Raw genomic sequence first — 22,160 nt, forward strand, 5'->3', positions numbered from 1 at the left:
TGGTGGTGACGGCGACGACGGTGTTGCTGGGCGGGTGCGGGTGTTGCGTGAGGATACGTTGCGTACTCCGGCCTAGAGTAGCGTAGGTCGACAGCTTGTGTGCAGGGACAAGGGTGGGGGAGGTCGCACAAGCGGGATTCGGAGTTAAATACCGGCCGTCGCGCCGGCTGAGCTACAACGACAACGACGATAACGACGACATACGGAACATACGAAACAGCTCCAACTACAAAACTACAACTACAACCTTCACGGAAATACCTACAGCAAAACAATGGTACCCCCTCCCCCTCCTCCCTCTCCCCGCGCGCCTCACTGGCTGGCTATCCAGCGCACCCGCTGACCTCTGTATCTGTACCTACGCAGGCCGACCTCCCCGCGCTGATCCTCGGCCTGCTCTGCGCCTTCGGCGGCACGATGGGCTACGTGTAACCTGCCTCCAGTCCCCGTCTCCCGGCTCCCGCACCCCACTAACAGCCCACCCCACAGCCGCACCGGCTCCGTCCCCTCTCTTGTAGCGGGCATGGGCGTGGGCGCGCTATACACGTACGGCGGTCTGCGCATCCGCAACGGGCAGCCATACGGAGTCGAGACCGCTCTTCTAGCGTCGCTGGTGCTCGCCGGCAGCAGCTTCCCGCGCGCCGTCAAGACGGGGAAGCCATTGCCTATTGGGTTGAGTGTTTTGGTGAGTTGTGGTGGAATGGAGGTGTTAGAGAGAGGGAGAGAGGGAGGGGTGCTAATTATTGTGACGGGGACAGGCGACTTATGGACTGTTTTACTACGGGATGAAGTATAAGAATGCCGCGAGGTTGTAGGTGGTAGGCGGAGCAGGGCATGGTAAGGGGTGGGGGTGGGGTGGGGTTGATGTGCACAGATCTCAAACAAGCAAGCAGGCAATTGTGTTCGGTTTAGTTCAATTCGATTCGTTGATGTCGTAATCCCACAAACCGGCGCTGCACCTTCAAGCCCAGCCTTCGGCTTGAGTACCCACGATCTCATCGCCCATCGGGAACTTCGCCTCGTACTCCAGATCCAACGTGACATGACTTCCCTCGGGCAACTCGAGATCCCACTCGACCTCGCCGCCCATCTTCAGTCTCGCCAGAATGGCCACCACACCCTTCGGCACGACAACCTTGACCTCATCACCCACGACCCTGAGCCCCTTCGGTTTGAGAATCACCAGGCGCAGCCTTTCGTCCTCGGAAACGGGGACCTGGTCGAGCACGCGCAGCCTCGAAATCCCGGGCCTCAAACTATGCACGCGTATCTGTCTTGAATACGTAACGATCTGCTCCTTGACCAGCATGCCCTGGCTGGCGGCCTTCTTGACGGGCTTCGCGTACATGACCTGGATGCTCTGGTCGACGCCCAGGCCGACCTCGAAGGAGGTGCCCGGGAAGCAGCGCGGGATGTTGGTGCTCCCCATGAACGATCCGTCGAGCGTGAGCCCGGCGGGGCCCTTCAGCAACGCAAATGACGAGATGTTCGGGATTCGCGCACTCATGTACACCGCTGACCGGATCTTGGGTACCGCGTGGAAGTTGAACTCGACGGAGCCGAGCTTCATCTCCGCGATCACGTGCCGCCGGAGTTGCGGCGAGGACACGATCGTGCGTGTGCCCGGCAGCTCGTATATCGCCATTACGCCGTAGGTGATCGCTGTGCTGGAGGCTTCGCGCATTTGCTGTTGCTGCTGCTGTTGCCCCGGCTGTTGCTCAGGCTGCTTCTCCCCACCGAAGAAGGGGGTCTCTTCACTGTTGAGGAAGGAGTCGAAATCGAAGTTATCTAGAGAACGGGAAGAACCGCCAGTCAGAGATTGAACTGGACGAAGCGGGAAGGGCTTCTTCCATGCCCAACAATTCATCTGAGGCACCAAACATGTCGGACCCAACAGCATGCACAGGTGGAGGACCCCCAAAGCTGGGCAGTTGCGCGGTATTCGGATATGCAGCTTGGGACTTTTGCGCGCTGTAGTCCATTTCTTGTCGTGCCAGCATCATTCGTTTCTTGTTCGATTGCTCCAACAGCATGAGTTGCATCTGGTAATCTTGCGAAGCTCGAGGGCCAGGAGGTACTGTATCGGTGTCAATACATATACTCATGTACAAGGAGGACATAGATGCAGAGATTCCACGTACTGACAACGTTCGGAGCGCGATTGCGAGGGTTTGCTGTATCGGTGTCAATACATATACAAGAAGGGCATAAATGCAGAGATTCCACGCACCCGGGGGAAGGCTCGGAGCTGGCCGCTTCTCTTCCGGAGAAGAATTGGCTCCACCTGTTTTATAGCGATCTTCCTTCCGTTGGAGGCCGACAGCCCACGTGGACAGCAGCGGCGCTTTATCGCCGAGTCCGCCAAACGTGGATTGACTGTTTGAAAGCGTAACTTTGGCGTCGCGCCATGTTTCGCCTGTTGTTGCGTAGAATCCAGCCCTGCACACAAGATGTCCAGTTGCAGACGTGGTGTCCAGGCGCAGATCATAGCGCGGATCCCACGAGACCCCAGAACCGATGATGTACGAGATCCGCAGGTAGGATGTGGCTCCTTCTGGTGCCTCGTCGTCGTCCGGACGAGACCGCTTGCTAGTCGAGGCCTCGGCGGCAATCGAGGGTGTACTCTCTAGAAAGCTGTCCTTCTCGATGGTTATTTGGACATTATAACCGAAACTGGGATTCTCTCTCGCTTTGTATAGCTCTTCCCGCTTGCGTGTCCACTCCTTTCCTTCGGCACCCCGGAGGAATTTCTTTTCGAGTTTATCGCGGCGGTTCCTTGCCTCCTTAAGGACCGGCTTCATCTGGCATATCTCTTCCTCGAACCCTTCGATCAGCGCCGAAAGTTTCTCGGACTCGTTCATGATCATATTGACTATTTCGGAGAACTGAGTGGTTCCATTATGCTCCATGAGAATCGAACTCGTGTTGATCTCGAGATTTTTGAACAGGTTCTCTGCCGCAATCTTCTTCCGCACGACACCTTCGTGCCGTTTCTCCAGGACTCTAGCCTGCTCGACTGCCTCCTTGAGCTCGTCGCTCCAGAGACTAACTTGCATCACCGCGTCCTCCTCGTCTTCGGATTCACAGTCGAAGCCGATCTCTTCCGCCCTGACGAGGCTCACTATCGTGTCTGCTATGAGAGCGGCCCCGAGGCCGTGGCCCTCCACCTTCAGACTGTGCTGGTCGAGGTGCATCGACAGACCCGAGATGGTGATTTCATTGCAGCCGGTCCAGAAGCCACGTCAAAACCGGGAACCGGAAAGAGTGCTGGAAGGCGGGAGATAGATACCTTGATCTCGATGTTCTCGATGTCCCGGACCACGGCTGCACGGGAGGGATAGATGGTCACGGAGCGGGTAGGAAGGTCCTTGATGGGGATTAATTGCCGGTGGATGATATCATGCTCGGACGCCATGATTGAAGAAGAACTCGGTGTAAAGCTGAAGATGATGGTAGAAGGTAGGCAACTGATGTTTTCCGAGCTGCTGGCTGTCGAACTGGCTCTCATATGGGTGAGCAGAACGCTGCTTTTTATAGAGAACCGAGCATGAGACGTTCTCCAACGGCACGGAAGCAGGCCACATGGACCGAGCCTCCTAGGCAGACGTGTTTAAGCGTGCATCATGCGTTTGTATGAGGAATACCGGATTGGGGCTCTATTTGGCAGTGAAGTTGCTCGATGTGGTTTTTGGTATATAGCTTCAGCGTGGGGGATGGGGGGCAGCTCTCGAAACTGGGAAGCCTGAAGCTGGGGTGCCTAAAACTGGGGTGCATCAGTGCTTGCACCGTACGACCACCCCACTTTTTTTGGTTTAATCATCATGCATCGCATTCACCCATAGGTACATCCGTCACCGTACGATGCACGGGAAATACTCTATTCCAGTAATCCCCGGCTGAATACTCTTAGAGTGTTAGCTTATGATCGTGATGATCAGGGCGGCCATGAAATCCGCCCAACGAACTACTAATATCGCGGTGGGTTGCTCATGGTGGCCACGGAATTCATCCAATGAACTGCTCATTTAGTATGCACAGGAGTGAGAGGGGAAATACATGTCCCGCCAGCTGGAGCTTGTGAAATCGCGATTCGGAGCTCGTGATACCCGGTATCCCGCGTCGGAGCTCTCGTCCCTGGCACACTTTAAAGCTATGTAGACCGGCACCAGTGAGCGATCGGTAGAACTCTCGAACTCTCGAACAAGTTACTCCATACGAGTAAACCGGCGAGCCATCGCAGTTTCCGCCAAGATATGCCTGTGCAGCCGGGTGGTGGGGTTGTGGAGGCGCGGCATGGAAGAACGTTTTTCCGTTAGCCTATCGATTTTTCGCGATGCTTGGCGGCACCACAGAAGTTAGTTAGCGGTGTGCTTTTCGCGACGTCCAGCATTTCCCACCTTACACAACCACTACGGAAACGGACCACGCTCGCACGACCACGACCGTCCGAAACGTCCACCCTTCGCCGCACAACCTCCGTCGCCTCCGAAAACTACCCCGAACCGTCCCGTCCCGTCACAGCAATGGGGAAAGCCAAGAAGACCAGAAAGTTCGCACAGGTCAAGCGTATGATCTCGTCGCGCGATGGGCGCCTGAAGCAGAACCAAGAGAAGGAGGCGGATGCGGCTAAGAAGAAGGATGTCAGCGAGATAGTGCGCGAGATGTGAGTTTTTCTCTCCTACTTTGCCGTCTGCGTACGTGGGGTGCAGAGGGCGAATTGCTGATTCGGCGGGCGAAAAAAATCAGACCTCAAGTGGCATCCTCCCTCTTCTTCCAATACAACGAAGCGCTGCGGCCGCCGTACTCGGTGCTGGTCGATACCAACTTCATCAACTTCTCGATCCAGAAGAAGCTGGAGCTGATCCAGGCCATGATGGATTGCTTGTACGCCAAGGCGACGCCGGTGATCACCGACTGCGTGATGGCGGAGTTGGAGAAGCTGGGTCCTAGATACCGCATCGCGCTCAGGATCGCGAGAGATCCTAGGTTCGAGAGGTTGAAGTGCGACCACAAGGGCACCTATGCCGACGACTGCATCGTCAACCGTGTCATGCAGAACAAAATTTACATTGTGGCGACGAACGATGTGGATCTGGTGAGTTTCCTTTCACGGGAGCAAGGGGAAAGGGGAGGATAAAGCTAACGTGTCCAACAGAAACGGAGAATTCGGAAGATCCCCGGTGTGCCGATAATGAGCTGTGGTACTGGAAAGTGAGTATCCCAACGCCCAGCGTCACTTGACAGGATTGATGGATGATGACTGACCGTGTCCGTGCGCCTGCCTGCAGATACGCGATCGAACGACTACCGGATGCTCCCGAGAAATAATGAGCACTGTAACGGGAGGTGGCGGTGCGGTGTCGACTCACTACGACGGGGCACGTGGGCACCCGGGGAAAAGGTGGAATCATACAGCACGGCGTTTATTAGGGATTTGTCCTTTTCTGTTTTCGAAATCTAGGGATTTTTGCTCTCAGATCTTGCCTGGTCTGCCTCTGTACCAGTACATACTCAAGATGTAGCCAGGCATTGTCCACGTATCTTATAACCCGGAGAATCACGGCGCGTCAGATATGACCGAGTGATCAGTCATGATTCGGTCCTAATGTGCGTTTTAATTCTTAAAACGGCAGAGCGGGTTCAAAAATGGCAAATCTCGGAATTCCGATTGGCTTCGGATATCTGCCTGATATCATTTCGTTTCGGCTTTGGCATACCTAGAGTAAGAACGAGAGCATGTTAGCTGCGATGACAGTTGGTCGAAGTACATATGTTGGCTTAACCAGGAACTATAGTAGAAGCCCTACGGCTTCGGTATTTTCTTGTTCGATTCCCCAAACCGCTGCAGGGGGGCTTCACCCGCGATGTGTTGCATAGGACCGGCGACAATCGAAGCTCCCGGATGAGAGTCCCAGTGTTCGACATATCTAGTCCAGTCCGTCCGTCCTGAGCCTCGGACTGGACTGGACAGTATCTTGACAGTCCGTCCGGGAGAGGTGTTCGGACGGACTAGGTAGTTCAAAAAACATGGATGCTAGGACGGACTGCAGTCGACTACAGTCTGGACCCAGTCCACGAAATCAGTGGACTGGACGTCCGACGGACTACTTTCACGCAGTCCGTCCAAGCCGGACTACGGTCCGGACCGGATTATGTCGAACACTGGATGAGACCGGGGAGGGAGGGGAGACCGAGACGGACAGCCCGTCACATGGAAAAAGGGCTCGGAGACTGCGGGTCGGTGCGGTGCTTCCTCGTCTAATGTGAGACTCTATTCCTCCGGATGGGGATGGGGTGTTGGGGGCAGCAATTTGTAACATTTTCTTAGATCTATATACCTAGGATTGTGTCTTGGACATGGCGGTGAGAACTTGGAAGCGTGCTTGCTTCATTGGCTTTGGTCGCTTTCTCCACTGTGAAACTCCGGCTTCCTGTATTTGAACACTTTTGTCTCAATGCTCGAGGACACAAGGGAACAGCGAAACGGTAGTTAGGCGTCGGTCGTTTTCGATACCATCCCTTCCCACCACAAACTAGGTTCCGCTCGGTCTCGTCAACTAATCTCATGATGATCACCTTTGGGTATGTACCTAGCTCGCCAGAAGATGGGTAATTCTTTGTGCTCCCTGATACCGGTGACCACTGACCAGTGTTCGAAATAGGTAGTCCGGACTGCCACTTGGACAGACTGCGTGTAAGTAGTCCATCTAGTCCATAGACTCTGTGGACTGGGCGCGGACTGCAGTCGACTACAGTCCGTCCTGGCCTCTATGTTTTTTAGACTAGTCCGTCCGAACACCTTTCCCGGATGGACTACCAAGATACAGTCCAGTCCAGTCCGAGGCTCAGAACGGATGGACTGGACTATGTCGAACACTGGGACTCTCATCCGGGAGCTTCGATTGTCGCCGGTCCTATGCAACACATCGTTGGCGAAGCCCCCAGATTACAGTCATGATCCAGTAAGGTCGAATTCTATGATGATGAAACCAAAACAAAAGAGCCCCAGATTATCGATAGTATAGCTGCGGCAAGAAGCAAGGTGATGAACGAAGCAAGACCAACAATTCGCCAAGGCCTGTGCTTACTCTACATAAGGGCCGCTTTTTCCACCTACCATCTCTTCTCCAACTTTCTTGCTCGTCTTCCCTGTTAGTACATACCACACAGATCACCGCAATACCACCACCACTACATCTCAGCTAGCCATCCCCGTTGGATGTGGGCCAATTGGACTGGCTGGAGGGTTTCTGGCGACACTGTCGACAATGTCGTTCGATTAGATACTGCCATCGAAGGGAATGCGGCGAAGCCGTGAACCGCCACTCTACCGCGGCCCGTTATGGCCCGATTTTCCAGTGGGCCCGAAGGCACTCTCGGACCAGAGGGCACAGAAGAAAGCAAGACAAACTGGCTGCATACTAGTATCTAGACTAGGTACCAGTGCCAGGGTTCGAACCAAGGATGAAAGAGTACCCAGGCTAGAACATGAGGAACAGCAGCGGTGGGGGCAGAAGATCAAACCACGCGGATGGAGTAGCTCCCTATGGCCTATTGCAAGCATCCTGTCTCTACTGGGAAGTAGTAGATCGAATTTCGCGGATCGAGTGCTGCATTGTGTACTACATAATACCTAGTAACAATCGCTTGCCAAGGCCATGGAGACGCACACTACGTAAGATTAACCACTGCCGGTACTGGCGCTGGCGGCTATTTAACTACCAATAGCAAGTACTTGCTTACTCTGGTTATGCACCCACTTGAATGATTCTCTGCTCCCATTCATCCATCTAACTACCGGGTCGGCCCGCGTCCACAATATCCACACACAACGCTAACCAGGCCCTCGAGGTCCGTCCGTCATTGCCGAGTACCTACCGTACCGAGTAACAATGTCCCAACGTGTCCGTGCATCAACCTCCGACCGTCGGTATGCCCCACGGCTGTGCGAATCGCAAGAATATCCAGGTGAAGGTGGAGCCTTTCCTCCTCCTCAGCCGCAACGGATGAGTCCGTATGGTCCATTGGTCCTTGAGTGCTCTCGTTGATGTGCGGTTGTGAGACACTCGTCTTATATTGGGTTGGCAAGTTTACTCAAACCGGCTGGTGATGATCACTAACTCCTAGTAAGCACCTATGTAGGTACTAGTTACGCGAGACTAGATAGGGCGGTCACTCCACTTTATTCTGGAGCACTCTAGACCGTGTTTTTGGCGACAAGGCGACGGGGGTGGGGAAGAGTGCCGTGCGTTGGTTTTTACGGGGAGGAAGCCGTATGTGGGGGATATAAAGATATGGTGGTGGTGGTGGTGGTGGTGGTGGTCGGTGGTCGGTGATCGACGGTCAGTGGTCGGTGGTCGGAATGGAGGGGAGCTGGTCGCATACGGTTACCTAGGCTAGCAGACTTCATGTCCGAGGGAGGTGCTACATACAATTTTCAGACGTCCAGCGTTCGAATAAACAACCGAATGGCCTCTCACCGAAAGTGCACCTAGGTACCAACGTGCAGTTATGTACTTCTTATCCGACCGCTGCGCACATGGATCGCTGGGGGTCCACGTGAGCCAGAATACTGCACTCCATAATCTCGCCTCGATCGGACGAGCCCGCCATAACCTCTTACACATACATATGTATAACCTCAATGTCACCGGCAATCCCTGGGGTGAGATGGCGGAGTTCGGTACCGAGACAACCACTTCCCGGCCCGGGATAGGGGCGGTTGTTGGAGTAGGCACCTAGGTGCCTAGGTATGTAGGCGGAAGAAGAAGTCTGGGGGTGTTGGGATAGTGTCACGGTGTTGATCCGGTTTCACATCTTCGGTAGATCTATACGACCGCAGAATACCATGCGTATATAACGAGCTGCCGCTGGCCCGCGCCCAGGAGAACAGTTAGATACGAAATCCCATCCACCGCCCGATCAACACCAAGACGAAGCAGGACGGATGCATGCACGATGGCGATATCCCCCTCACCAACGATAGCGAAGGAGTTTGTCGCGCCCACCGGGCTAGCAGCAATATTAGGGGTCGCCGCCGGCCAAGCAGCCGGACTTCGCGGCGTGCCCGATGGCTTCTCTTCGCCAATCTTCGAACCGGGTTATGTTGTGGAAACGCGAGGCTGCACTTTGGTCATCGTGTCCTACGTTTCAATGGCACTCACACTGGTTGTCGCTATGGCACGGATCGTGACGAGATATCTCTATGCCAAGAGGCTGCGCTCGGATGATTGGATGATTATTCTTGCTACGGTTCGTGGTCGCAGGAGAGATATCTCTTCTCTCTTCCTCGTGCGTGTGCGTTTGGACTGGGAGTTGGAGGGCTGATTGATGGTGAAGTCGTTTTGCGTAGCATTGACGGCGGAAAATGTCCATGGTGGGGTCAACGGAGGACTAGGGAAACATGGCTGGGATCTGAAGTATTCCGAGATAGCGGTGGGAGTCAAGGTGTGCATACTATTCTACTCCTCATTGCCATGACAACATCGAGGAGCGTAACTAATGATTATCCCCCGTCCAGATGCTGGTACCGCACCTTCTCTTCTACGCCTTCACTCTCATCTTCGTCAAATTCTCAATCATCCTCTTCGTGCGCGACCTTGCCAACCAAGCCGACTCCCGCACACTTCAGCACGTCATCACCTTCTACTTGATCTTCCACATCTTCTGGGTGCTCGCCTTCGCCTTCGCCTGCATCTTCCAGTGTCTCCCCGTGCAGGCGAGCTTCTCCCTCAGCCTCCGATTCCACCCTGATACCCGGTGCCGCGACAACACCGTCTTCTTCTGGGTCTCATCTTCGGTGCACATGGTCTCGGATATCGCCATCCTGGCATTGCCAATATGGATGGTCGTCGGCCTGCAAATGACGTGGCAGAAAAAGGCGGCGGTGGTTTTCATGTTTAGTCTCGGTGGACTCGCCTGCCTCTGCTCTATCATCCGCATGGCATACTTGGGAGATTATACTTCGTCCTTCGACATATCCTGTACTTTACCCCATTCATCCTCGCCCCCTCCCCCTCAACTGACCAAATAAACCACAGGGGATGGATACCTCCCTTGCATCTGGGGCCAGCTCGAGGCAACGATCAGCATCATCACGGCGTCGCTACCAGCGCTTAAAATCCTGTTCGCACGGGTGATACCCGGGCTCCTAGGCGCGCAAGGCAGCAACGGCAGAGGAAACGTGAACGTGCTGCAATTACGCCCGAGGCGGAGAGCCAGGATCAGTGATATATTCCGGCGCAGCGAGGATGGCAATGAAACGGTGCAGAGGAAACTCTCGAAGCCGAGGATGGCCATGCCGGTAATCAACGAAAGCGCATCGGCTTCCATCACTACTATGGATACGGCCGAATCGTCGGCTCCAATTGGTATTGTGAGAAAGTGGTCGTCGTTCTCGAGCCGGAGGGAACTCATCACGGCTCCGGCTCCAACTCTGTCCCCGGATCTGGAACGACAGTGATCCCGCCTTCTTCTTGTTTCTGTATTATTTCTAGGTATCTACCGGGGGCTCGTCCGGCCCAGGGGAACGGATACGTGTATATATTGCTATGTTCTGGTCATTTGGTTGGATTTCTCCATGGCGTTTTCTTTCTTCTTTCGGACAGCCTGTGGGAGTTTTTGCGTACCGTATGGCTGCTTTGACAGGTGGGCACTTGTGTACACAATGTAAAAAATTTAACCATACGTATGCATACCTATTTTGCACTCACCTAATCACTCGCGTGTGCCACGTTATTGCCGGTGTCATCCAGCTGCCAACCAAGAGTTCAGGCAGGCAGACAGGCAGGCGTATTGACGGACGGACATACGGACATATGTATGGACGGACATACGGACGGACGGACATGTGGACGGACAGACGGACGGACGGAGAGACAGACTATAAATGAAACACCGACGTCTCACCCGGTCACACCAGCCCAGAAGTCCAGGACCCCTTTCCTCGGCACGACACTCACACTCACACCCACGCAGACACCCACGTAGACAGCCGACCAACGACCAACGACCAACTTGACCGAGGCAGTTAATCGTCAGGCAGCCAACATTAAACGGCATTCGGGGTTTCTGGGTTTCTAGGTTCATGTTTCTGGGGTTCAAAATCCCGGGGTTAGGTTCTTATAACCGAGAACTTGGCGCTGTATCCGCACACACACACGCTTCGCACTTTACGCGCCCTTATGTAGATATGTTTGTAGATTAGAGTACACAGCCGATGCGGGGGGATTTCGCCGCGGATGGTGGACGTGGATGTGGATGTAGACGTAGACATTAGGTGGATATACTAGGTAGGTTCTCTTGAATCTGTGGTGCGTTTGGAATGCGGATGTGACCAGACCCAACTGGACTGGACTAGATACGATGGGATGGGGTGGGGGATTCCATACCCACTGCCGCGTGGGGAACCAGCGCGCATAACTATATGGTCCATGGATGCGGGGGAACTCGAACTCTCGGAGAGACCCGACCGGAGACTATCGCTACTCCAACCTCCGTCCTACAGAAACCAACTAAACTTCAATGCTTAACTCTTGGTCTCAAATATACAGATATTTACTAGCTTTCTGGTCTTTTTCTAAGTATTCGGTCCGACTGTCCGACTTCTAGGGGCATTGGCAAAACCTTCTAGATCCCACGGCCCACGGGCGTCATCTGGTCAGATTACCTAAATGCTACGAGAATTCGCACAGACTATAGTTACCTATCTGTACATACGTCATGAGTATTGTATATGTACGCATAGTATAGCCATAAGCGCTGAACTCCACAATCCACCATATCCCGAAAGCCCAAGCCCAACCCATCCGCCAGTACTATGTAGAAGACATCTTCCCATGAGCCTTACAATTTTGCCCTCGTCCCTCTTGGTTTCCTTCTTTCTCGCTCTCGGTTATATATGTAACATCTGTGTCCTCCCGCCCCTTCCGCGCTCTAACTAATCCAACGACCGACCGAGCCGGATTCGGCCAAAGGAGAATCAATCCGCCTTCTTTATGGATTGATATGGATTGATATGGGAGGATATGGATGGATATGGATTGATATGGATTGAAACGGATCGATATGGGAGGATATGGGAGGATATGGATTTATATGGGAGGATATGGGTGGATATGGGAGGATATGGATACTTGGTGGATTAGGCGTGATTCACGATACAGCACTCGGGCATTCCGGCCCCCGCGGTTAGGGGAGTCCACGGCATTGGACCGGCGGGTTTACTACATATTAAAGGCCTTCCCCTAACATCCCGTCTTTGGGCACGGCTAGGGACGTACCATCACATTGTTCGGATAACCTCTCTCTCGCGGGTTGTGTGCGAGTGATGGATTGTGCAGCGTGGCTCCTGCCTCACCACCCTCACCCGCGGCTGTGTCTGTGGCTACGTTATTTGTATCGTCGTTTAATGGGGGATTTGCAGCCTCATCGATGAATTACCCACTTTGCAATGAACGTGTCTACGTAAGGCAATTCTGCCCTGGTCTTACGACTTCTGCAATCCCTTCACCCAACGCCCAGTTCACATCACATCACTAAGTATCTATCGTCGATGTCAAGGAACCGTTTCCGTTCTTCGTATTCCCTCTATCTGTCCCGGCACCATTCATCCACGTATCACTCCCAGCTACCATCTACGTATTTATAACGTAGTTAGTTACCAGTACTTCCAAACCCGCCCGCGCCGCGCACACTCTCCTCGAGCTCCTCGACGACGACGACGTCCGGCGTGTAGATCTAGTTACGGGGTACATTAGCATCACCGACAACCCCAGCGGCGGCGCAGAGAACCCACCCTCTCCAGGATCAACTGCGCAACGCGGTCGCCAGCCTTAATCTCAAAGTCCGTATCCGCATGGTTAAAGAGCAGGATCTTGACTTGACCACGGTACTATCCATTGTATCAGCCACTGCACACCACCCTTCCCTTCCCTTCCCCACCCCACTCCACCCCATCCCCTTCCACACCTTTCATCTTCAGAGGGGTACTAACATCCGCATCAACAACCCCCGCGCCCGTATCGATAAAGTTCTTACTCGCGAGCCCGCTCCGGGGGGCAATACGTCCGTAGCATCCCGCGGGCACGGCAATTGCGATATCCGTATCGACCAGGACCTTTCCTCTGGCGGGAACGGCGGTGTCGCGCGCCGCGTAGACGTCGTAGCCCGCGGCGAACTCGGAGCCGCGCGTGGGTGCGCGCCCTGAGGGGGTTAGGAGCTTGACCTGTAGTGCGGGAAGCCCCGTGGGGTTGGTTACGGGCGAGGTTGTCGTGGACATCGTGCGCTGCTTCTTGGTCGTGGAGGGGAGGGCGGCGGTGGTGGAGGTCGGCGAGAGAAGGTGTTTGCTGTCGGTGACTTCGGTGCGGACGGGGGTGCTGGGTCGTTCGTCGGCGGCGGCGGTGGTGGACATCGTTTATTCGTTAGGGCGGGGAGCGGGGAAGCCCGAGTACCTAGCAGGAGGAGGGAATCGCGTTTAGTACACGGGCTTGGCGGGAAACGTGGATACGCGTTTGAAATCGATTCGTCCGTCGCGAAGAAACAGTTCATTGGTCGTCACTCGGCTTTGTGATCAAGGAGCATCGTCAAACTCCATTTCACCACTCATCCCGCCCCATTACCCATCTCGTACGACCTCGTCCCACCCCTGTCCAAATCCCGTCTATATCGATCGCATCCAAGAAAAATAATCCACAAATATCTCTCCGTTGACACCCACGCTCACTTCCAGGTATTCGCGGACACAAATGCCAAACAGAAACAGAGGATAATCCCATCTCGCCAAAATCCTCCCCCTACCCGCTCAGTCCCCTCCCCTCATGCGTTGCGTCGTCAAAAACATAACATGAAAACAACCGCTAATTCGCATTTCGTAGTAGAGTTAAGATGTGATGTTAAATGATGATATGTCGCGAAATTATATACCCGAAGAACTAACGAGAAAGGCATCGAAAAGCAAAAGTTGCAACTAGTTGAATAGTCTATCAGTTTGTGGTGGTAGGGGGTTTATGCGGCGCGCTCCTTAGGGATGCCGTTGAGGACGCCTCCGGGAGGGTCCTTGGGCGTGATGCGGAGACATTGGATACCGAGGTAGCCGCAGATCGAGTTGATCACGAGGAGTGCCCAACGAAAGTAGACGACCACAGCGAAAACGAGGTAGGCACGGAGATACCAGAGCTCGGCGGCGGCGGAAATAGCGGGCCTAATATCCCCGGGTCAGTAATTTATCCAGTTGGATGGGGAAACAGCCGGAGACCTACAGTCCGATGAACGGAAGATTAGCCAAGAGGGCACCACCCATGAGTGGGGCTAGGAGGATAGTCCAGTACGGGAAAGGCTGCTTGGTCAAGTGGGCCAGAATGATCTTTGTGGTCATGCGTCCAAAGACGAAAGACAAGGTCAGACAGAACAGGACGAGGCGGTTGTCGGTAAGCAGCGAGGTGAATGGCGACGCAAGCCACAGCCAGCAGGACGCAGAGAAAATGATGATGGGAGTCCACTCCAAGAAAACCGGGAGCACCGGCAGGTTCTGTCTCTTACGGGCCTGCGCAACGTTGTACACACAGGACGGCAGGTGCGCGATCATGAACGCGCTGACGAGAATGGGCACCCAGAGGTCGCGGAAGCTGTACTCGCCGAGGAGCGAGTGATCACCGATAGTGTCCTTGAGCTTCATGTCCCAGATCTCGGGGCCACAAACTCCAGAGATCACCATGAGGGTGCAGGCAATGATGAGTCCCTCTGGAGAGATGGTCAGAAACCGGTTCCCTTCGAATTCCACGGGGATAACATACCGGTAGGTCCGTTGAAGTATCCGAGGTAAAGCACATGCGTGTGATACGTCTCCCAGGTCGAGAAGAACATAGGCAAGCAAGGGATCAACGCCGTGAGGACTCCCGCTGGGCTAGTCCCCAATCCCATGCTAGCAGTCTCCAACAGACTCGCAAGAGTGCAGTTCAACGAATCGATTCCGTGGCTATCCTCTCGTCAGCATCACCGCGCACACCTTGGGGAAAGTAAACACCGACTCGAAAAGTTCACCCAACGGCGAGCTCGAGCCCGTACGCCTAGCCTGCTTTCCGTCGATGTTGTCCATAGTGGAGTACGCCCACAGTCCGAACGCGAACGAATAGTAGAGCCACGGCGGACCCGGACCCACCAGGTCCGGCATCATTATCTCCAGACAGATGACATTGAACAGGATGAAGCCGAAGCCGACGAGCGTTACGGCATTGGGTGCTAACCATCGTGGCAGCAGCTCGACCATGAAATTCCACTACAATCATATTCGTAAGTTTCAGCTCGGCGAGGATCGGACTGGGCTCCACGAACGTAATGTTTCAAGATGTGGTTCGAAATCAGCGACTTGTCGACGGACTGGTAGCGGTAGGTCTTGAGGTGGGCCAATTGGTCCTCGGCAAGGAAATCGCTCTTCTTGCTATCATCTAGGTATCCTCCAAGCCATCGTGTTAGTTCCGAGCTTCACTTCCCAACATTCCCCCTACGGCCGTCGTGCTCATGGTGAAAAGGGGGCATTGTCGCGTGCAAACATACCGCGTATACTTTTGGGCGGCGGCACCGTCCGCGTGTCTACCCAGGTAGGGTTTGAAGTAACTGTCGACATTATCGGACAGGAAAATGGAATATCTGTTATACGGGATGTTGGACGATCGTGGGAATATTGTTGTTGGTGTTGGGGCGGGAAAAAAAGAAGACGGACGGGAACGTCGCGGCCGGGAAAGCACAGGGGAGGGAAAGTCGGACAGGGAACCACACTCAAGTTTAGCCTCGCCGCGGTCGAGTCGAGTGAGCGAGTTCACTCCTGATCTCGGATCTGCCGCCTGCAGGGACCACGCAATTCGCCGCATACGCAACGCCGCTAGATACGCAGGCCACCGCAGCACAATCCAAGCACCCGCCGGCTGGATGAGCAGCATTCAAGGCGAGAAAGAAGGCAGAAGCGTTGGTGTGTTTCGCGCCAGTCGTTCTCACGTGTTCACAGCAAATGATTGGACGTGGAAACAGTGGCTGACGGCGCGGTTGGCAGGACGAAGAGATGAGATGAGCATCACTCACAAATGACGTTTATTGTACTCTAATAATCACTGTCACTGTCACACAAGATCAACGGTTCAGATCGTTTGTGAAGAATCTCCGGAACATAAAGTGCAGGCGCGCAAATAAACTCTACGAGCCAACGGAAGCCTTCCTCTTTCCTGTGAGCTCCACCACCTCCAGCTTGCCGGTCCCCAGCTCGACCAGGTGCACAGCATTCCCAATCTTGACCTTTATGCCAGACACATCCATCCGCAGCCTAGTGTTTTCCCCGTCACCACCTTCGAGAACAATGGTACCATCTTTCATTCCGTGCGCGATCAGCTCGTCCGCAACTTTGCGTTTGTCCTCAGCACTGGGCTCCGTCAAGCTCCACGCGAGCGAAACGTGGAATCCATCCGTGGAGTTTCCGTTGGGGCCATATAGGCCTGGTTGGTTGAAGACGGCAAACGTGTGATTGGTGAGTTCCAGCAATCGGGCGAGCTGTATCTCGTCTCGTCAGCACTATTTCCGGACGGGTGCGACGTGTCAGCTCGTACCTCGCTCTTCGGTCCTGCAGATGCCTTCAGCACCAGGAACCAGCGGGTGCGGTCCTGATTGCCAACCCATTCAAACCCATCGAAGACCACTGTAAACCTTGCCCCTCCATCAGCATCCATTGATATCGCTCCGCGCGTCCGAGAGAACGAAGCAACTCACGGCTTAACCCTCGCCTTGTGGTACCTCTCCGCCAGAGTCTCCAGGAACCCCTCCCTCTGCTCGGTCCGGAGAACGTTCGGCCTGCTGAGACTCAAATGCAGCGGGAGCTCACTCCCCAGCTCACTTATGAGATGGCTCTCCAGCCGCCAGTCACCGCCCTCGCCCACTCCCTTCGCTCGCGTGTACGATTTATCCAGAGCATCGAATTCTATTCTCGTCAAATGCCCTCCAGATGTCACCATCAGCTTTTGTCTCCCAGCATCGCTGCGCACGTGACACACATACACTCGATAAACACGTGCGTGGGCCAGTTTCCCTGCACATGGGGGATGGCCCGTTTCCGTCCGCCGTGGAGAGCGGGATCGTCGTCTTTGGCCATACGCGGCGGGACCGCGTAGAGGTCGTGGAAGCGCGAGGGCAGCGGCGGGAGCCCGCTGTCGTTGGTCTTGCGGAGCTTCGCGGGGGGTTCGGCCTCGACGTCACTGGTGTCCGAATCCGAGTAGTCCACTAGGCGCTGCTTGGCTGCCATTATATCCACGGTTGGTGCGGTTGGAAGAGATATGGTGGTGATGGTGGATGCGCAGTTGCATGCGATGTGGTTGAGTGTCGTTTCTATGGCTGTTGTTTCTTTATCGCGGGTTGTGGTCGCACCGATCTCTCTCGGCGTGTGTCTCTCGCTGTTCGAGTCCCAGGTGGGGGTGCCACTGTGCCAGCCATCGACTGCCGACGCCCGACGCCGGAGATAGGCCCGAAACTTGCATCAGTCTCGTCACATCTCAGGAACTACAACCTCCTCCCCTAACCCTGGAGCACTTGCGAGTATCATATGTAGATGTGATTAGTATCTTCATGCCAGAATAGAGTACGTATATACCTCTTAGTTACTTGCCTAAATACCTTGCTTCATTCAATCTCACCTCACGCCTCATAGGCGAGACAATCCTTCTGGAAAAACGGGCCTTCCATGGTTCGTGTTCGTGTTCCTGGTTCCCGCATCACGACAAATTGTCCGGAGATAATCATAGCATCACCAATCAGGATTTTATTTTTGTTTAATCATCATTGCATTCGACCTTAGAGTACCGGTAGATCATGGCAGATACTCACCGTACCATCCGTCTCACGCCGCTGTCACCGACCGCTGACCGCGAGTTCGATACGGATTCTCTATTATTGCTCTCCGCCCAGCTCTCAGCATAACCAATCAGGATTCGATGGTGCCTTGGTTTCAATCTGCCCTGCCCAGACGACTACGAATCAGCTCCCGTGTCTGAGCCACAAGCCACGTCCTCGCCTTGTCCGGACTCTGGACATTCCGACATGTGTAGAGACCTCAATCTATTTTTACGCAGTGCTCCGCCATTTGTCACCATGCTAGTTAGTTAGCACTTCAACACCAGCCCAACTGCCCAAGGCGGTCCGTCGCGGCAGCAGAGTTATTCCGGTGCGGTGGTGACGTGGTGTCCGATAGCGTGCCTTCCTAGTGCACTTCCGACCCGCCCGATGATCCGGGACCAAGAGTGCAGTCCAAGACTGACCTCTGCGTGACGAACACCCGGCGATCCTCCGCCCAGCAGCCCGCAGCCCAGTCCCTGCTTTCCATGGACGCCAGAGGTACGCAAAGCAAGCAGGGTCCTATGAACCGCCCCTCCTCCTCCGCGAGTCCTCCTCCACCTGTGCAGGAAACAACTGCATACCCACCCACCACACCCACTCGTATTCTTATCCACCCCTCCATACGTATACCAAGAAACCCAGACCGTCAGCCATACCTACGGCCAGTTTAAATATCCGCACGCCACCCACCATGGTCCATGTCTTCTTCCCTCTCGTTCTCACGGCTACATACGCAATATACGCAACCATAAGGATCATTAGAGTATTTGACCGGTATTACGGATAGTCTCCCCCCACACACATATATATATACACACACACACACACCATATATACAGAATGTCTACATACACGCCTTCGAGTGCGAGTTCGTCGTTAGGATCACGGGTACTCACTCCCCTTCCTCCTCCCCTCCTCATCCTCAAGCTAACCCGTCCCCAGAACCCCTTCCTCACCGCCCCCGAAAACACGCCCAGCCGGTCCCGGTCCCAGCGTGTGCCACGGTCGTCGCGGCCCTCCTCCACGCCGCGTCGACACTCCTCGCCGCATCGGCACCGGCGCAAGATCTCGCAAATCCCGGGGCCAGACCCAATCGACCGGTTGGGGGCAATCGGCGGCGCGTATCACCACGACGGGCCATTCGAGGCGACACTGTTCGCGCGGCAGCAGGTGAAGCACGCGCCTATTGAGGCAGTGAAGTATACCAACGCTGCGGCGCTCGCGGCAACCCCCAAGGCTAGCATTCAGGACTCCCTCGAGGGCCATTATCCACTCCAGGGTACCGCGATGTATAGGCCCGGCGAGGGAGGACTGGGCGATTATGAGGAGTATGATGTCAACGTCCGCGATGGGAAGTGGGGCAGGTGGGATCATATGGTTCGTCACCCCATGTCCAGATTTTTTTAGATATATAATAGACTAACATCCCTCCAGTACTACAGAGACGAAGACCGCCGTGCAAAGGGCGAGCCGGGATACACCGTTGGGGAATTTGAGAAGCAGCAGAAGGCGGCGCGGCGTGCTCGTTCAGCAAGCAGCGGCGGCAGGCCCAACGAGTTCGAGATGCGACGGTCCGCCGGTAATACGCACGCGGCGAAAGACAGGAGCAGCGAGCGTGTGCGTGACGTGGGCTATGGCGATTACTACAGCTCCGGGTCCACGTCGAAGATGGACGGTTTGAAGAAGCGGGTCAAGGCTGCGTTGAGCACGCGGACGTAATTACCTAGAGGCGTTTTGGTCGGTTTTTTGGGAGCGGGAGCGGGCGTGGATGGGTGGGCACTGGGTGGGATGCGGATTGTACGATACGATGCTATGTTTTTTGTACCATATATAGAAGAACAAGAGCTGGATGAACGGGATAGATACATGAGATGGGATAGAAATATATGATATTACACACACACACACACTTACTTCATACATACAAACCCGCCCTCCCGTGCCCCTCTATAGTCCATAGTCTATACAATCATCTTCTGCCCCCCCTCCTCCCCCTCCGCCACCGCCTCGTCAGGCGGCAACAACTCGATATCGCCATTATCCAGCATGCGTGCCCTCTTCAGCACCTCACCGTTCCCGGCCTCCTTAAGAATATCCTCCAGCGTCCTCTGCTGCTCACCAAAAATCTATTCCCACAGTTAGCCAGCCGCTTCTCCAACCCAATTTCACCCAGCCCCACCCCCTCCTAATTTGGCTCCCGGTCCCAGTCTGAAAAACCCACCTTAAGATGATCAGTAATAACATGCCGATTCTTGCACCCGGGACACTGCACGAGCACCGAGCCGCGATGGTACGCCTGCTTCGACACCGCGTGCGTGCTGCGCGTCCGGCACGGGCGGCACGTGAACGTCAGCTGGTAGCTTGGTGGGGCTTCTTTGGGAGTTTCCGTTTCCGTTTCCGTTTCCGTGGATGTTTCCGTGGATGTAGGCGAGGGCGAGGGTGTGGGTGTAGTGGCGGCGGTGCTCGCGGTGCTGTTCCAGCGCGGGAGGGAGGCGAGGATCCGTGGTGCCGGTGGGATGGGCGCGATGAGGGGGCGGCCGGCGGAGGCGAGGAGGGTGCGCCGCAGGGCGCGCGGGAGGACGAGGCGGAGGGACATTACTTGTGCTTATTGGTGAGGGTGGAGGGGAGTAAAGATGCAGGTACGAGACGTCATTGAGGCGGTGGGTGGCTAGGTAGGATATAGGTCTTTACAGCAAGTGGCTTGGCGGGACGAGAGCTCGAGTTACATAGAAGGTAGTAGAAACATCAATTTGTGAGGAAGAACAGCAAAGAAGCGCTATGTGCAAGACAGAAAAGAAAACAAATACAAAAGTACAAAAGAATGCAGTGCGAAAACATGTAGTGTAGGTAACATCTCCTCTCCTCCCCGTCGTTCCCACTGATCCAGCCCGCAGTTAACGCCTTATCCAGTGAAAGTGTAATAATGAAACAATGAAACAATGAAACAGAAACTCCTGCCCTGCGATGCCTAGCAAGTGAAATGAAACGAAATGACGGCCACCACAGGCGCTATCTATGCTCTGCTTCGGTGGGATTGGCAGCGTTTTTGCGTCGCAGTAGAGCCAATGGTTGATGATGATCCGGACGACCCGGACGATTTGGAAGATGAAGAGGATGAGGTGCCTTTGACTCTCTTCGGTCTGGGTGTGATGATAGGTGAGGAGGGGCAGTCGAAGGTGGCGATGGGCTTTCCAAGGGTGACGCGGTGGCGACGTTTTTTCCCTGTGGGAGGAAGCGGAGGAGCAACAGAGCTCGGAGTGTGGGGTAAAGAGGTCTGCGAGGATTTCGTGGGGGTCCCCCAATCTTGAGATGACAGAAAAGCATCATCCCCCGCGTCGTAGGGCTTGATGGCGGAAGAGGCATTCGGGGTAGTGAGAACGCCGATAGCAGCGCGGCGAGTGCGAGGTCTGAGGCGGCGGACGGGTGTTTCCTCCGGTCTAGCCGGGGGTTTTAACAGCGGCCGTGGCCGTGGCCGGGACCCGAAATTGGGCCCAGCAAGCGGCCCGCGACTAAGCCGGTACCGGAGCCTGTTGACATCGAGGACATCTCCGACGCGTGGTGTTGTGTGAGGGATCAGATCTTGCCCCTTGGATGCCCGCTTCAAACAGCTCGGGCAGTACCCAGGGGCTTTTGGCATGACGAAGTCGAGCTTTTTCAAGTTCGCCTTCGCATGCTCTCTGCAGGTATCTGCGTCCTTGCAGGTCTCGAGAGGAGGTGCTAGCCCGCGGTGGCAGCACAGATCGTAGATGCAAGCTTTGAGCTCACACATGGCGGCGTCGGTTTGGAGATCGCAGGCCGAGGGCAAGGTTGGATGAGAGGGGGTGGAGGGTCAGCTGAGAGTGAAGACCCGGTTCGTTATCTTTGTACTGGCGGTCAAGGGACTCTTTGTGTGCATAGCTTCTGGGGCATCTTCCGGAAGAATAGGAGGGAATTCAGCGGATTCGGGCGACGAGCATGAGCGGTTCTGGACTTGTGCGTAGAAGGCAGCTGTTCATTATTGCGCTGGACAGCAATAGAACATGTTGCTTGGTGGGTGGAGTCAGCGTAGGTAGGTTCGATTGGAGTGGGGGGGTGGTGGGTGGTGATGAATAGGGAGGACAACTGTTGAAAGTGCCATGTGAGGGGGGTTGGAGCATTGTTATTGTTTGGTTGCTGGGGAGACGGTCGGCCCAGGCGGATGATGACGGTGACGACTATCACGCTACGTCCAAACGGGCAGAAGATGTGCGGCTAGGCAAGACAACCAACAGGGTCTCACTCCATGTTCCAACCTCACCATGCGACACCTCACT

General features: G+C 54.9%; 11 protein-coding genes across 11 annotated transcripts; 4 read left to right on the forward strand and 7 right to left on the reverse strand.

The window, feature by feature from the left end:
* Positions 1-114: 114 nt before the first annotated feature.
* BZA05DRAFT_406017 (transmembrane proteins 14C-domain-containing protein) lies at positions 115-900 on the forward strand. The gene is made up of 4 exons (XM_051484460.1): positions 115-277; positions 367-428; positions 490-685; positions 759-900. The coding sequence occupies exons 1-4, from the start codon at positions 275-277 to the stop codon at positions 813-815; spliced, it is 318 nt and encodes a 105-aa protein (XP_051337173.1). The 5' UTR covers positions 115-274; the 3' UTR covers positions 816-900.
* Positions 901-3,753, reverse strand: BZA05DRAFT_406020 (uncharacterized protein). The gene is made up of 5 exons (XM_051484461.1): positions 3,291-3,753; positions 2,231-3,231; positions 2,142-2,174; positions 1,856-2,077; positions 901-1,788 (listed from the first exon to the last, which is right to left on the reverse strand). The coding sequence occupies exons 1-5, from the start codon at positions 3,506-3,508 to the stop codon at positions 962-964; spliced, it is 2,301 nt and encodes a 766-aa protein (XP_051337174.1). The 5' UTR covers positions 3,509-3,753; the 3' UTR covers positions 901-961.
* Positions 3,754-4,370: 617 nt separating this feature from the next.
* On the forward strand, positions 4,371-5,765 carry BZA05DRAFT_438073 (Fcf1-domain-containing protein). Its single transcript, XM_051486476.1, has 4 exons — positions 4,371-4,663; positions 4,747-5,095; positions 5,156-5,211; positions 5,289-5,765. Exons 1-4 carry the CDS (start codon positions 4,524-4,526, stop codon positions 5,326-5,328), a joined length of 585 nt encoding a protein of 194 aa, XP_051337175.1. The 5' UTR covers positions 4,371-4,523; the 3' UTR covers positions 5,329-5,765.
* A 2,708-nt stretch (positions 5,766-8,473) lies between these two features.
* Positions 8,474-10,653, forward strand: BZA05DRAFT_406027 (uncharacterized protein). The gene is made up of 4 exons (XM_051484462.1): positions 8,474-9,252; positions 9,340-9,447; positions 9,521-9,983; positions 10,041-10,653. The coding sequence occupies exons 1-4, from the start codon at positions 8,959-8,961 to the stop codon at positions 10,460-10,462; spliced, it is 1,287 nt and encodes a 428-aa protein (XP_051337176.1). The 5' UTR covers positions 8,474-8,958; the 3' UTR covers positions 10,463-10,653.
* A 1,800-nt stretch (positions 10,654-12,453) lies between these two features.
* Positions 12,454-13,576, reverse strand: BZA05DRAFT_377082 (deoxyuridine 5'-triphosphate nucleotidohydrolase). The gene is made up of 3 exons (XM_051481831.1): positions 12,995-13,576; positions 12,797-12,892; positions 12,454-12,738 (listed from the first exon to the last, which is right to left on the reverse strand). The coding sequence occupies exons 1-3, from the start codon at positions 13,409-13,411 to the stop codon at positions 12,655-12,657; spliced, it is 597 nt and encodes a 198-aa protein (XP_051337177.1). The 5' UTR covers positions 13,412-13,576; the 3' UTR covers positions 12,454-12,654.
* BZA05DRAFT_406031 (CDP-alcohol phosphatidyltransferase-domain-containing protein) lies at positions 13,577-16,090 on the reverse strand. Its single transcript, XM_051484463.1, has 7 exons — positions 16,047-16,090; positions 15,553-15,965; positions 15,331-15,443; positions 15,027-15,274; positions 14,793-14,974; positions 14,259-14,739; positions 13,577-14,200 (listed from the first exon to the last, which is right to left on the reverse strand). Exons 2-7 carry the CDS (start codon positions 15,620-15,622, stop codon positions 14,005-14,007), a joined length of 1,290 nt encoding a protein of 429 aa, XP_051337178.1. The 5' UTR covers positions 15,623-15,965; positions 16,047-16,090; the 3' UTR covers positions 13,577-14,004.
* A 95-nt stretch (positions 16,091-16,185) lies between these two features.
* BZA05DRAFT_341236 (U6 snRNA phosphodiesterase Usb1) lies at positions 16,186-17,281 on the reverse strand (the record flags this gene model as incomplete). Its single annotated transcript, XM_051480995.1, has 4 exons — positions 16,186-16,536; positions 16,593-16,689; positions 16,753-16,978; positions 17,038-17,281. 4 exons carry the CDS (start codon positions 17,279-17,281, stop codon positions 16,186-16,188), a joined length of 918 nt encoding a protein of 305 aa, XP_051337179.1.
* A 900-nt stretch (positions 17,282-18,181) lies between these two features.
* BZA05DRAFT_131627 (uncharacterized protein) lies at positions 18,182-18,599 on the reverse strand. Its single transcript, XM_051478797.1, has one exon. The coding sequence runs from the start codon at positions 18,488-18,490 to the stop codon at positions 18,233-18,235; it is 258 nt and encodes an 85-aa protein (XP_051337180.1). The 5' UTR covers positions 18,491-18,599; the 3' UTR covers positions 18,182-18,232.
* On the forward strand, positions 18,600-19,671 carry BZA05DRAFT_131633 (uncharacterized protein). Its single transcript, XM_051478798.1, has 3 exons — positions 18,600-18,756; positions 18,811-19,245; positions 19,303-19,671. The coding sequence occupies exons 1-3, from the start codon at positions 18,709-18,711 to the stop codon at positions 19,585-19,587; spliced, it is 768 nt and encodes a 255-aa protein (XP_051337181.1). The 5' UTR covers positions 18,600-18,708; the 3' UTR covers positions 19,588-19,671.
* On the reverse strand, positions 19,394-20,464 carry BZA05DRAFT_458036 (DNL zinc finger domain-containing protein; the record flags this gene model as incomplete). Its single annotated transcript, XM_051487590.1, has 2 exons — positions 19,394-19,994; positions 20,090-20,464. 2 exons carry the CDS (start codon positions 20,462-20,464, stop codon positions 19,830-19,832), a joined length of 540 nt encoding a protein of 179 aa, XP_051337182.1. The 3' UTR covers positions 19,394-19,829.
* Positions 20,465-20,881: 417 nt separating this feature from the next.
* BZA05DRAFT_420799 (uncharacterized protein) lies at positions 20,882-21,637 on the reverse strand (the record flags this gene model as incomplete). The annotated part of the gene is made up of 1 exon (XM_051485664.1): positions 20,882-21,637. One exon carries the CDS (start codon positions 21,635-21,637, stop codon positions 20,882-20,884), a length of 756 nt encoding a protein of 251 aa, XP_051337183.1.
* Positions 21,638-22,160: the final 523 nt, after the last annotated feature.

This window comes from Tricharina praecox (assembly GCF_024521635.1).
Source record: "Tricharina praecox strain CBS 144465 chromosome Unknown BZA05scaffold_22, whole genome shotgun sequence".
Lineage (NCBI taxonomy): Eukaryota > Fungi > Ascomycota > Pezizomycetes > Pezizales > Pyronemataceae > Tricharina > Tricharina praecox.